The 14,614-nt window shown below is 41.3% G+C and overlaps 1 protein-coding gene across 1 annotated transcript in view; it reads right to left on the minus strand.

The window, feature by feature from the left end:
* Positions 1 to 353: 353 nt before the first annotated feature.
* The window catches only part of dip2a (disco-interacting protein 2 homolog A), a 214,836-nt gene continuing 200,575 nt past the window's right edge, over positions 354 to 14,614 (minus strand). Inside the window, exons 30-39 of the mRNA XM_036577004.1 lie at positions 14,227 to 14,357; positions 12,306 to 12,474; positions 10,519 to 10,689; positions 9,269 to 9,298; positions 6,552 to 6,613; positions 4,203 to 4,260; positions 2,967 to 3,041; positions 2,557 to 2,731; positions 2,319 to 2,442; positions 354 to 1,419 (exon numbers count right to left, since the gene is read on the minus strand). Of these exons, the coding sequence (XP_036432897.1) occupies positions 1,167 to 1,419; positions 2,319 to 2,442; positions 2,557 to 2,731; positions 2,967 to 3,041; positions 4,203 to 4,260; positions 6,552 to 6,613; positions 9,269 to 9,298; positions 10,519 to 10,689; positions 12,306 to 12,474; positions 14,227 to 14,357 (1,248 nt within the window). The 3' untranslated portion in view covers positions 354 to 1,166. The remainder of the gene's footprint in view (positions 1,420 to 2,318; positions 2,443 to 2,556; positions 2,732 to 2,966; positions 3,042 to 4,202; positions 4,261 to 6,551; positions 6,614 to 9,268; positions 9,299 to 10,518; positions 10,690 to 12,305; positions 12,475 to 14,226; positions 14,358 to 14,614) is intronic.

Genomic DNA, 14,614 nt, shown 5'->3' on the forward strand with positions numbered 1-14,614 from the left:
GCCCTCTAGTGTTTGAGAAACCCAGAAGACATTTCTCTGTTATATTTTTGCCATATGGTTAACGACTAAAGGGTTCTTTGCATCATGAAAGAGTTCTTCAGATTGGAGAATGTACAGTAAATGGTTCTTTATAGCACCAAAATGTTATGATGTCAAGTTTGTAACAATAGAAGATCCCTTTTTGGTGCCATATAGAAGCATTTTCAAAAAGATTTCATAAAGAACCATCTACAGCACATTCTCCATCAATCTGAAGAACGCTTTGATGATACAAAGAACCGTTTAATCAGGGTTTGGTTGAGTGTTCAGGGTTCCATATAGAACCATTTTCTTTACTAAAGAACCCCTGAAGAACCATCTTTTTTAAGAGTGTATAAGTGAAGCGGCCACTGTATCTCAGACTGAGAAAACCGATCATCAACCGAAATGAAGAAAATACAGCAGTGAGTCTATAAAATAACATCTAAACCTGAACTGAGCCAGAACTCTGTTTGCAACTTTCCTCTCTTCAGCCTTTCATCCAACACTCAGTAGCTGCTGAACAAGATCAGCTCTCATTAGACGAGAAATTAGAAATAAAAAAAATCACCAGATCAGTTAAATATTTTTGCGGGTTGCGAAAGCTTTCGTGGTCGTTTGTGTTGGCTGTGAAACCCCATGCCATAGAAGAACCATCTTTGATTCCATAAAGATCCTGAAGGGTTCTTTAAAAAAACATTTTTGTAAAAGAGATGTGTGAACGTGAACAACCATTTAAAAGTCTAAAAGAACCTCTACACACCCTAAAGGTTCTTGGAACAACCCTTAACTTGGTAGAAGACCTTTGCTCGATGTGTAGATTCTTTATAACTTTAAAAGGTTCTTCAACTAAAAGGTTCTATCACTAAAATAGAACTAAAATGGTTCTCCTTTGTGTAAAATCTCACTCCCTTCGAGCATTCGCTTATTGGAATAAGCAAACATTTCTCTCAGTGCAGTGAGATCATTTTACTGAATAAAATGCCTTGAAATAAGATAAAAACACCTAAAAATTGGTCGAATAAAATCATAATATTCTCATAACAGTCTCACAATCAGATATATTACACGTGTAGCCTGTGTTTAAGGTGCTTTCACTTGTCAAGATCTCGTTTTCTGCATTTTTCTGTCCTGCTTGCTGCTCTTCATCACATGTTGTAGGCCACGTAAATGGGGTCCAGTTGGTCTGCCAGGAAGCCGTCCCGCAGGTGCATGCGCTGCTTCTCTCCGCGGGAGTTGATGGGAATGACCCCGGGGTCGACCACCACCACCACCCCGACGATCAGGAAGTGCTCCTCCAGAACCACGTTGGTTACCAAGGCGACGAGATCCAGAGCCTCCTGCTCCGAACCCTCCAGCTCCACCACCACCACCAGCAAATTAGTCCATGTGAACACGGCACTGGAAGGGGGAAGAACAATAAAGCTCATATTCCACCGATTAGCACTGACATACACATAAACACACAGACAAACTCAGGAAATCTGCTGATTTTAGCTGTGTCTGTATTTCAGTCCATGTTTATAGATAACAGAATGACATAAAACCACGTGAGCAAGTCTGTTAGAGATCATGAGCAACTCAGCGCGGCCTGAGACGAGTGGGTTATGATTTATATAATTAGCATTATGCTAATTGGGCATAAATAAACTTCCGTTACTCGTAGCTACATTAGTTTTGTAGTTCCAGCGCTGAAACTAAAGAAGCTGGTCATTTGGGATACAGAGGAGAGAGAAAGAGAAAGAGAGGGAGAGAGAGAGAGAGAGACAGAGAGAGAGAGAGAGAGGGGAGAAAGAGAAAGAGAGAGAAAGAGAGAGAGAGAGAGAAAGAGCGAAAGAGAGAGAGAGAGAGAGAGAGAGAGAGAGAGAGAGAGAGACAGAGAGACAGAGAGAGAGAGAGAGACAGAGAGGGGAGAAAGAGAGACGGGGGAGAAAGGGAGAAAGAGAGAGAGGGGAGAGAGAGATATAGAGAAAATTGTGAGGGTGAAAGAGAGAAAAGATAGAGAGAGAGGGAGAGAGAGACAAAAAGAAAAAAGTGAGAGAGAAAAATACAGAGGGGAGAAAAGAAAAAAGTGAGAGAGAGAGAGGTGGAGACAGAGATAGAAAGTAAGAGCAAGAAAGAGAGAGAGACACAAAGGAAGAGAGAAAGAGAAAGGGAGAGAGAGAAAGGGAGAGAGAGATTGAGAGATTGAGAGAAAAAGAAAGAGAGGGAGAGGCAGAAGGAGAGAGAAATAGAGAGGGAGAAAGTGAGAGAGAGAGAGAGATAGAGAGAGAGAGAGCTGCAGGAGCAGCTGTTCTCACCACTCTGCTATGCTCTTGTGAGCCCTGATGACGGACGTTTCGATGTCTATGGGGTGATACCGCATCCCTCTGAGCTCCAGCGTCTCATCCAGAGAACCCACCACGTACAGAGCATCATGACGCTCTGGAGAAACACATACACACACACACCCCCAGTACAGATGCTGTTTAGGGGCTGCAGGTCTGTGACTATCTAGAGTCACATGTTTTGTTAATAACTGTTCTGCAGCTGGTTTACCTCCGCTGGCGTCGGTCAGCTCGGTCCTGCGCAGGAAGCCCAAGTAGCCCGTCCGCGCCCACACCGTCTGTGTGTCTCCGAAACTCAGTTTGGTGCAGAAGTGGTCGGCGTGGAGCGCCTCCTCGCCGTACACTGTGTAGTATCCTGTGGCGTTATGGGGACTGCTCACCCAGATCTGTTTAAAAATACACAAATCAGACGAGTTTCCACATTTTAGGCCTAAAAACTGCTCAGCTGCCAACAGTAGTGAGATAAGAGTGATTCTATTATTAGAAAAGGTCTAAATATACATTTAATAACCCAGAACAGGTGGGTTTCTTCCTAAATGTGTACAGCAAGTCATTGTTAATAGTAACTTATATCTATATGAAACATTTAGGGCATATTTTTATTACATATAAAATACTCACCTCTCCCAGATGAGAGTCTCCCAGCGGCCCTTTGGTTTCTGGGTTAGCTATGATTACTTTCACTCCTGGCAGGATCTGCAGGAGAAAATACAGAGGATCAGAATTTACAGTCAGAGGTTAAGATCACAGTTAGGCTAATAATAATAATAATAATAATAAGGATAATAATAAACATAATAATAACTGTATTTGGCACATTTCAAACATAAAATGTACACACTTAAAAATGTAGTAAAGAAAATGGTTCTATATAGACCTATGAACACTCACAAACCTCTTTCCTTAATTAAAGGGTTCTTTGCACTGTTAAATGATTCTTCAAATTAATGGAAAACGTGCTGTATATGGTTCTATATAGAACCTTTTTAAAAAGACTTCTATATAGCACCAAAAAGGGTTCTTCTATTGTTACGACATCAGGCTTCTTACAATAGAAGAACCCTTTTTGGTGCTACACAGAATCCTTTTCAAAAAGGTTCTATATAGAACAATCTGCAGCACATTCTCCATCAATCTGAAGAACGCTTTCACGATGCAAAGATTTAATTAAGGAAAGGGTTCTGTGAGTATTCATTGGTCTATATAGAACCATTTTCTTTACTAAAGAACCCTTGAAGAACCATCATTTTTAAGCATGCAGGCTCAAAGTGCAAAAGGTACTAAAACATTATAAACAATAAAAATAAAACAAATTAAGTAACAAAAAAAAAATTAAAAAAAGGACAGTCGTTATAAATGAAAAGCAATATATTTATATGTAAGTATATATAGATATATAGCCTTTTTTATACAATATCTACCTGTATATAAGATGAAGCAGCCATCACTGATAAAAAGCCAATCTAAGTAAATGTTTTTGAGCTGCTTTTTAAAGCTGTTGATGGTGGGAGTCTCAGGAGGGTCTATCAGTGAAGCGTCCCAGAGCTTCAGAGCACAGAGACAGAAAGCTGTCTCACTCTTTGTACTTAATTTCTGGAACGTTCAGTAGGACGGCTCTTCATGATCTTACAGCACACTCTGTAATTTTTCCCAATATGCTAAATTCAGTGATTAAAAGTGCTAAAATTAGCAGAAAATGCCATATTTAAGTGAGTTGTCTGTGAAGGATGTGTTAACTTTTCACTTAAAATCAAAAAACCTTGTCATTTGACTGGGGGGGTGTTAAAACTTTTGCATATGACTGTATATATAATACATATTTGACCTGTTAGCTTTACAGGTGTTGTGTTTTCTCACCTTCCCCGACTCCATCAGAGGCAGACTGTGTGGAGAGCCTCGTTCAACCAGCCGCACTCTAAAACATTCAGAAACACTCAAATCAGATAATAATTCACAAATATTGTCTGGTTTCTTAAACACCATACAACACTCTCACATGGTCTTTACCAGCTGGATGAGGTGGCCTTTAAAGTCTCAGTGACCTAAAATCCATGTTTTCTTCATGTAGGGAGGTTAATCTTGGACTTGAGCACATGGTGGAGTAGATGTACACTGATCAGGCACAACATTCTGACCACCTCCTTGTTTCTACGCTCATTGTCCATTTTATCAGCTCCACTTACTGTATAGGTGCACTTTGTAGTTCTACAGTTACAGACTGTAGTCTATCTGTTTCTCTGCATACTTTGTTAGCCCCCTTTTACCCTGTTCTTCAGTGGTCAGGACCCCCATGGACCCTCGCAGAGCAGGTACTATTTGGGTGGTGGATCATTCTCAGCACTGTAGTAACACTGATGTGGTGGTGGTGTGTTAGTGTGTGTTGTGCTGGTGCGAGTGGATCAGACACAGCAGTGGTGCTGGAGTTTTTAAACACCGTGTCCACTCACTGTCCACTCTATTAGACACTCCTACCTTGTCAGTCCACCTTGTAGATGTAAAGTCAGAGACGATAGCTCATCTGCTGCTGCACAGTTTGTGTTGGTCATCCTCTAGTCCTTCATCAGTGGTCATAGGACGCTGCCCACTGGACGCTGTTGGCTGGATGTTTTTGGTTGGTGGACTATTCTCAGTCCAGCAGTGACACTGAGGTGTTTAAAAACTACAGCAGCACTGCTGTGTCTGATCCACTCGCACCAGCACAACACACACTAACACACCACCACCACGTCAGTGTTACTACAGTGCTGAGAATGATCCACCACCCAAATAGTAGCTGCTCTGTGAGGGTCCATGGGGGTCCTGACCACTGAAGAACAGGGTAAAAGGAGGCTAACAAAGTATGCAGAGAAACAGATAGACTACAGTCTGTAACTGTAGAACTACAAAGTGCACCTATACAGTAAGTGGAGCTGATAAAATGGACAATGAGCGTAGAAACAAGGAGGTGGTCATAATGTTATGCCTGATCGGTATAAATGCAGAGCCTGTTTCACTTATTTCTCCCTGCTTCACTCAAGCTGTTGTGCTCAGTTCTGCTTCAGTGGTGTAGCAGTTGGGCTTAGAGATGTCAATCACGCATGCTCATTAGAATACTAGGACCACACCCACATCGTTCTCAGGTAGCTCTAATAAGCGATACGCTGGTAACACTTTATTTGGATGGTCCGCTGTAGATGCTTTGCTCAGTATATCTTTAAGTAACGTTCAACTAAATATCCATTAAATACAACTGAACTACAAGTCCAGTGTGAAAGATTGTATTAAATCTATCTCCAACCCCAACCCTAAGCCTAACCTTGACCTCAAAGCAAAACCTGCACCTCCTAATCCTAACCCTAACCATTATGTTCTTGATAATCAACTGAGAATCACCAGAAAGGCTGTTAATGATTTAAGTAACTGCAGAGCATCTATAGGGGGCCATCCAAATAAAGTGTGACTGATAAGTTTATTTTTTCCATTGAAACTTTGCCAGATGTTTAATATCGCACTCAATTCTAGCATCATACAAACATATGACGGAGATTTTGAATAAATAGTCCCTTAATCAGTAATCAGATAGATCAGATATTGTAATCAATAACCAATAGGCAGTATTGGCTAACAGAGCATATTAATTCTCTCACAAAGGGAGGCCTTAGTCTGTCTGCATAGGAGATTCTAGATGCTGGAAAGCCCCTGGGTTCACAGACAGGCCTGTGTGTACCTACTGACCCAGTGAAGAGAGGGGTAAGTTGACCTTGAAAGGTAAAGCAGGCTGGTAAAAACCTGTTGAAACCAGTTTTTAGGAGTGAGCTCATCATGCGATGACCAGACTGATGGACGAAGAGATGCACCTATTAGAGAATGAGCTGATATCAAAGTTTGAGAAGTGAGGTGGGGGGATATCAAACTACCCCAGATAAACGGTATAAACTGGTGTTTGGGACACTGTATTTGCCCAGTTGGGTCTCTGTGAGCCGCTTAATGCTGAAATAAAGAAGAAGCCTTTTTCCTTATTGGTATCTTCTGAGAACTTAGAACAGTTATTAGTGAAAGTGTTTAGCCAGTATTAAGAGATTTCTCTTTTATTCATAATATTATGTTGGAGGTCTGGGGTTGAAGGGCCCTTGGTCCCGACACATATTTAATATGAATCTCGGTGCAGGTTGGAGGATGCTGGCTCAGTGAGCTGAAGGAGTGAGAGTTTGTGAGGTTTTGCGGTACCTGTCGTGGCGCAGGGCTCTCATGTCCACGTAGACGGTGGTGGGGTCAGGACCAGCCGTTCCCTGAGGGGAGAAGAACGTGATTAGACTGGAAATAAGATTCTTACCATGACAGAATGATCTGAGGCGCCAGGTGACGGCCATCCCATAATGCCCTGGAGGAGGAAGAGCTCGCACTACGCTCAACAAAGCTGGAACGGCAGCTCAAAAAAGAGGCGAACAGCTGGAGAAAGGGCTTTAGCCTGGCTAGAGCTCACTGTGAGTTTGTTTGTTTGATTTATTTATTTATTTATTTATTTATTTACTATTACTCTTAAGTACTTTATTTTATTTTTCCTTTTGATGTTCCATTTGCTTTTATTTATGCAAAGCTCACTGGACTGTAGGAACATTTAAACTTGCCTTCCTGAACATGCTTAAAAACATCAAGGGTTCCTTAGTAAAGAACATGGATATGTATAGAGCCATGAATACTCAAAGAACCCTTTGCATGATTAAAGGGTTTTTTGCATCATGAAAGGGTTCTTCAAATTGATGGAGAGTGTGCTGTAGCTGGTTCTATATAGCACCACAAAGTGTTCTGCTATTGTTATGATGTCAAGTTTGTAACAAGGGAAGAACCCTTTTGGTGCTATCTAGAATTAAATTGATTAAAGGTTCTATATAGAACCATCGACAGCACATTCTCCATCAATCTGAAGAACCATTTCATGATGCAAAGAACCCTTTAATCAGGCAAAGGGTTCTTTGAGTGTTTATGTTTCTATATTCAACCATTTTTTAAAGAACCCTGGCAGAACCATCTTTTTTAAGTGTGCATAATGAAAAAAAGACTTTTATCTGTCCGATTGCTATGAAACTTTGCATATGATGTTGCTATGGAAACATGAAAAGACCAAAAGCTTGTTCTCCCTAAATCTGTTTAACTACATAAAGAATGTTACATCCACTGTAGGTTATGTTGTGCGCTCCCGTAATATACACTGTTGTAGTATAGCAGTAACATATTTATTAAATGAAATAATAATTGCCAACTGGCTCATGTTACAAAGAGAAATAGAGAAATTTACAGTGTGGATCACTACAGAATGCATATGTATGAATAATTATTAATAACAGGGTCCAACAAACCAAAAACATTGGCATAAAACACACTGGGCTTATGGTTATTTATTCTTAGGCCTTCCCCCTGCAAGCATTATCAATTCTAATATGACAGCTATGAAATGACCATCAGTCAGCCAACCAGTCTGCCCCCCTGAGACGAGGCGTTCTGCTGTTCTGCTGTTAGTGGCAGCCACAATGTACTGCAAACAGCTGAAGAGAACCCTTCTACTCGCGCAGAGCAGCCACAGCCCTGGAGCAGCACTGGTTTAGGAGCGCGTAGCTCAGCGAGGCCAAGGCCAAACACACAGTCTGCGGAAATTAAAGAGGGCAGCACAAGCAAAAATGTTCACTCTATGTTTTCAAGCAACCCAAGCGCTATCAGTGATAGTACAGACCTACAGAGAGAAGAAAAGGGCTAGAAATGAACACAAAAGAACATCATCATATGATGAATGCTCCGGGCAGAAAATTAGACACATGCTCTTCTTATCTATTATGTGGTTACGCGTCCCTTTGCCTTAATAACAGCACCCATCTGGTCAGGTACGGATTACGCCAGCCTCTTCACTGCAACGATACAGATGCACCTGATGCACAATCATCATGCTGATGCTGCTTCCAGAGGCAGTTTGGCACTTCAGCACTCGGCGGCTCTATGAGTTTGCGGGTCTACCACTTTGTTGTTTTTTATCCTAGACGCTTCCGTTTCACAATAATAGCACTTACAGTTGGCCGGGGCGGATCTAGCAGGACAGAAATTTCACAGGTGGCATCCTATGATGGTGCCATGTTTAAAGTTACTGAGCTCATCAGTACAACCCTCTACTGCCATTGTTTGTCTATGGAGCCTGCAAGGCTGTGTGCTTGATTCTATATACCAGTTAGCAATGAAAGCAACAATTAGGAGGGGTGTCTACATACTTTTGGCCATATAGTGTATATATATTATATATATATAGCAGTAAATCCAAATGACCTTTGACTATTATCAAAACAAAAAATTGTAGTTTAATATACAATTTTCCTCAAAAACAGCCCCTAAGACAAGACAATCAAAGCTAGCACTGGAGCTATGAGGTTAATGTAGCTAACAAGTAATGCTCAATCTTATATCTCACCAATTAGCATCATGCTAACTGCGTACATAAATCAACAGACATGTGCCTTAAACTGTGTGATGTTCAGTATCCCTAATAGACTTCAATATGTGGTTTCAGTTATTTATGACTATTTATGAGTTATTTATGTTTATTTTATTTAAATACATTTATTTATTTTAGAATACGCTTGTAATTGTTTATTTTGTATGTTGGAGCTCTGCAAATATTTAATAGCATCTGTGGTTAAATCTGAACAACTAAATCTGTTTTGGTCTGTAACAAAGCAAACATGACACATCAGACATAACTCATCAGGAATGTGGAAAAGGACTGTACTACATCACAGATATCCAACGTAAAGCAGCTTTCTATGACATGCAGATGAGCTACTGACCAAAACGTAAATGCGTATGGCCACACGAGACACACGAGAGACACACAAATGACATTAAAAGCAGACTGTCTACGAGCTTCCCGCCAGCGCTCACGTGCCTCCTCTGATCCACTATACCTGATCAGCCAGGTTGCCCAGTCTGTTGGGCTGACGGTGTAGGACGAAGAAACAGGTAAAACACACACACACACACACACACACACACACACACACACACACACAGAACCAAAAAACAGGCGAAAACCCAAAGACACATCCAAACACCGAGAAAGAACACAAATAAACAGACAAACAAAATCAAAACAACAAAGGAGAGAAAAAGCAAGTCAGACACAGAAACGATGTCCAGAAAACAGTCAGACAGTTCTGTTAGAGAACATTCGTCATTTAGCTTTGATTTCAGTTAATATCTGTTTTTCCTTCAGCATTTTATCTATGGCTGCAGTAAAGGATTATTTATCTATTATTTTTTCCTTCATATATATATATATATATATATATATATATATATATATATATATATATATGTCGTTGCTGTCGGAACAAAACCTTGTATCCCCATTTTTGTCGTTTTTGGCATAATTTGACAATGCCTGTTGCTCTTTACATTGTGTATAAATTTCATGATGAATGGACCAAAAGAAATGACCCAAAATAAATTGGAAAAAAATTCTGGTTCCATTGACTTACATTAAAAGTAAAGTATGTTTTTCCTTCTCCTGTAAAGTTACCATTTTATATATACATAAAATGTTGTTAGGATTAATATACCAATTTCCAAAAAAAAATATACACATACAAGATGGTTATTCAAGAGTTCTTTAGTAGAGAAAATGGATCTATATGGAACCATGAACATTCAAAAGACCCTTTGCGTGACTAAAGGGTTGTTTACATCATTAAAGTGTTCTTCAGATTGATGGACAGTGTGTTTTATATAAATATAATATAATAAATATAAATAGCACCTTTCGGTTACAGGCTTGACAGCGTAACAGTAGAAGAACACTTTTTGGTGCTTTTCAAAAAGGTTCTATATAGAACCATCTACAGCACATTAATCATCTTCATCAACTCATCAAACAGACCTATAAAGATCCTTTAATCAGGCAAAGGGTTCTTTGAGTGTTCATGGTTCTATATAGAACCATTGTCTTTACTAAAGAACCCTTGAAGAACCATCATTTTTAAGAGTGTACAGCAGCATAATCTTATAGGCCCCCCAAAAAATAAATGGGTCCCCATAATGTATCCTAATATAAGGGGCAACTAATCACAGTGTGACTGCCCCTCCTGCACTGCACTTAATCTGCTCTCCCACCCCTCAAGCCCCTCCCACTCTTCAGACGCCCCTCCCTCCCCCTCACCTGAAGGCAGATGGCCACGTTGACCCTGCAGCCGAAGGTGGTGCTGACGGCCCGGGGCGACAGGCCGAGGTCTTTGAAGATTTTGGAGAAGGACTGAGTGAGAGCGATCCGCGGCCGCTCCTCCGCCACCACCATACAGGTGCGCACACACGACAGGTTCACGTTCCGCAGCTGATCACACAACAACAACAACGAGGGGAGAAAACCAGAGAGCTTTACTGCTTTTCCTAATACTCTGCTTTTACCATCTTTTTCAGCTTTGCAGTGTTTTAAAAAGACAAATTTTCCACGTTGTTTTTCCTTCTCTGCTTCTCGACGCACTGTGTCAAAATTTTGACTTATTGTCTTGAAAAACTGATTTATGTTCTTGAAATATTAGTATAGTATTGTAGCATTATCATAGTAGAAACAATGGCTTATTTTCTTGATATTCTGACTTAGTGTCTCAATTTGAACAGCAGATGAAAATCTAAAATAGGCACAAAGGAACTGGAAAGTGCACTCAATTTGGCTATGTTCACATTACCACACTGAAGTGGCACAAATCCAATTTTTTGCCCTAATGTGACTCAGATCTGATGTTTTCAGGGCTGTGTGGACACAAATCTGATCTCTTCAAATCCCACCTGAGCCACTTTGGCTACGTTCACATTACAAGCATCATTGCTCAAATCCGATCTCTAACACGATGGTTCACACTCGTTTAGGTAAGTGACTCAAACCTGTCATTAACGAACGAACCGTCATCCTGAACTGACCCTCATGAGCTCATCTTACTCAGTAACGTCACGTGAATGAATCACGTTCATCATCAGCACAAACTAACGAGCAGAACGAGCTTCGCTGAGAAGATAATTAACTCTGATCAGCTCTCAGCTTCATTATTAGAGCGAGACGAAGGAGAAAAAGGTGAGATGAGCTGCTTTTCCACCGTTTACAGGCTTTAACTTCTGTTCAGTGTTGTTGCCATGGTAACGCTGAATGATGACGCACACGCGGTGGAAAAAAAGCAAATGAATTCTGATCTGAGCGTCACATTAAGGTTGCTTGTCCACGAATCGGATACGTATCCGATCTAGGACCAAATATGAAAGTGGCTCAGGTTAGATTTGAAATGATCAGATTTTATGTGTCCACAAAGCCCTGAAAACATCAGATCTGAGTCACATTAAAATCGGATTTGTGCCAATTCAACCTGGTAATGTGAACGTAGCCTTTCACCTACACTGTACGGTCTCCACTCACTCTGTATATATTATATTTATACTTGCACATCTAAGTAAGTCAGTAAGTTACCCTTTAAATTCACCTCCGCATTTAACCCATCTGTGCAGTGAAACTCGCATACACACTAGTGAATGCACACACACTAGGGGGCAGTGAGCACACTTGCCCGGAGTGGCGGGCAGCCCTATCCACAGCATCTGGGGAGCAGTTGGGGGTTAGGTGCCTCAGTCACGACCTGTCGGCTCAGGGGATTGAACCGGCGACCTTCTGGTCACAAGGCTGGTTCTCTAACCTCCAGCCCACAACTGCCCCCAAAGTCAGCACTTTTTCGGGATTTTGGAGGCAGTCGTGGGCTGAAGGTTATCTAGATTTCTTTACCACTATACCGTCCTTCTGCACTTTATATGTAAATAATACTGTATTTCGCACTTCTGGTTAAATGCTAACTACATTTCATTGGCTCTGTACTTCTACTCAGCACAATGACAATAAAGATGAATCAAATCAAATCTAAAGTGCTTAAAAAGGGCTAAAAGTGAGAGACTGTGACGTGTACTGACCCGTAGACCTTCAGTCTGAGAGCCCAGGCCTTTGGTGCACATCTCCATCACCGAGTATGAGCAGAAGGTCACTCGCACCTTAAACTGACTCACCGCCGACAGCCACAGAGACACGTTACTCTCCAACTCCAGAGGAGGAACCAGGATGGACTGATGCCCTGAGTACACACTGCACCCACACACACACCCACACACACACACACACACACACACACACACACACACATACACACATAGACACATCACAAAACACACAGAAACAAGACAAAGCAGGTCAAACACATTAACTTTACTGAGTCCTTAGGTATAAACTAAAATGAATAAATGTCAGTAAACTACACTATAGCTTTTCCTGAGTTTTGTTAGTAAAGATTGGTGGAGTTAATGGATCTCTTTATTTTATAATTCACTGTAAAATGTTTTTTTCATTACATTTTCATTGACCAGCAGTAAAATGTACACATTTTATGTCCAAAAGTCTGTAGACTCCTGTTCCTCCAATGTTCCTTCTGAAATGAAGGGTATTAATAGTGAGTTTGTTCCTCCTTTGCTGCAGTAACAGCCTCTACTCTTCTGGGAAGGCTTTACGCTAGATGTTGGAACATTGCTGTGAGGATTTGATTGAGCATTAGTGAGGTCAGGTACTGATGTTGGATGGTCAGTTCTGGATCACCACAACTCATCCCAGAGGAATTGTAATGGAGCTCCATCACTCCAGAGAACACAGTTCCACTGCTCCACCGCCCAGTGCTGGGGGGCTTTATACCAGAGGTTCTCAACCTGTTCCACCCCAAGGCCCACCTTAAAGCATAGTAGCCCACAGAAAAACTAAAATCAACTTTTAAAATACTGCAGTCCATCGCGGTTTCACTGAAAATACTCTTGTGGCTCCCACAGGAGTCACTGTGCGCTGATGGCTGCGTCGTCTCAAACTGATGACGTTTAATCAGCCTGTGGCTGCGATGTTTTTATTTATACGTCTCTGTTAATATTTATAGTGGTCATAATTTGGAAATGTTTAATTATTAGGCCTAAGTTAATCTTTTGTCCACTTATGTTTATATGACAAAGTGCCTTTACCAGCCCACTACGAACTACTGCCTCACCCTGAGTACAGGCCTGCGGACCACTAGAGGGTGCTTCGTGGCCCACTGGTGGTCTCCATCCCACAGATGCCCCAAACTAATGTCATGTACAACCATAATATACCATAATCCATTAAAACGATATGTTCTAAGCTGTACTGACTCCACACACCCCGTCTCGTCTCTGTTTTAAAACATTTGGTTATGAAAAGGTACAAATACGAACTTTTCACCTGGAAAAACTTATTTAAGGTTCACAGCTGGATCCTAAAACCACTGTTGTACCTTTGAGGGAACATTACCCTGTTTGTACCTTGATAAGCAAAAAATGTACCTGAACAGAACCTTCATTTCTAACAGTGTAGGTGTTCAGTTGCTTCTGATTGGTCTAATTCTTCTACAGGCGGTTCACCATCTCTGTTTTATAAGGTTAAATTTCTCCACTTAAGAACTGTTTGGATAACTTTGTTGATAATGTAGGCTACATTTACAGCTGCAGCTCTTGTGATTTGATTCTTTGCACTTCATTTAATTGTAGTTTCATCTTTCAGCTCTACCTCTAACCCATGCTTGGCATTGGGCATGGTGACCTTAGGCTCATGTGCAGCTACTCCAGTGTGTCCCATTCTATCAGTCAGACCTTTTGTATGGAGATTATGCAAGCTGTATGTGTACAACTGAGCACCTGTGTCAGCAGTGGGTGACCTTAAAGAAGCTGGATTAAACCATTAGAACGGTTGTCTGGATATGTCTGGACGACTGTTGATGACTAATGGGTGTGATTTCCAAGTGTTGATGTCGAGAGTGTTTGTGTGAGTGTTTGAGGTGATCCTGACCTGCAGAGGCACCAGAGAGCGAAGCCCAGGCCACAGTAAGGGTCCAGGCAGATGGCGATCTGTCTCGAGGGGTAAAGCTCACACTGCAGCTTTATGGAGCGACACAAGGCACTGGTTGCAGCATGGGACATCTGAGAGAGACAGAAACAGGCAGGTTTATAGAGACCTACATCTATTCACCACATGCAGTGCTGTATTCAGCATCTACAGTAACCTACTCACCACTCACAATACCCAATATCTTCCTAGTCCCATCTACAGTACCATACAGCTCCCTACTCAGAACTACAGTACCCAGCTCACCACACACGCTACCTTACACACCACAGACACTATATTAGCCTCGATTCATTACGTATTCACCACATTTGTACAGTGTGAATGAAGG

The sequence above is a fragment of the Colossoma macropomum genome, unplaced genomic scaffold, assembly GCF_904425465.1.
Source record: "Colossoma macropomum unplaced genomic scaffold, Colossoma_macropomum, whole genome shotgun sequence".
Classification (NCBI taxonomy): Eukaryota; Metazoa; Chordata; class Actinopteri; order Characiformes; family Serrasalmidae; genus Colossoma; species Colossoma macropomum.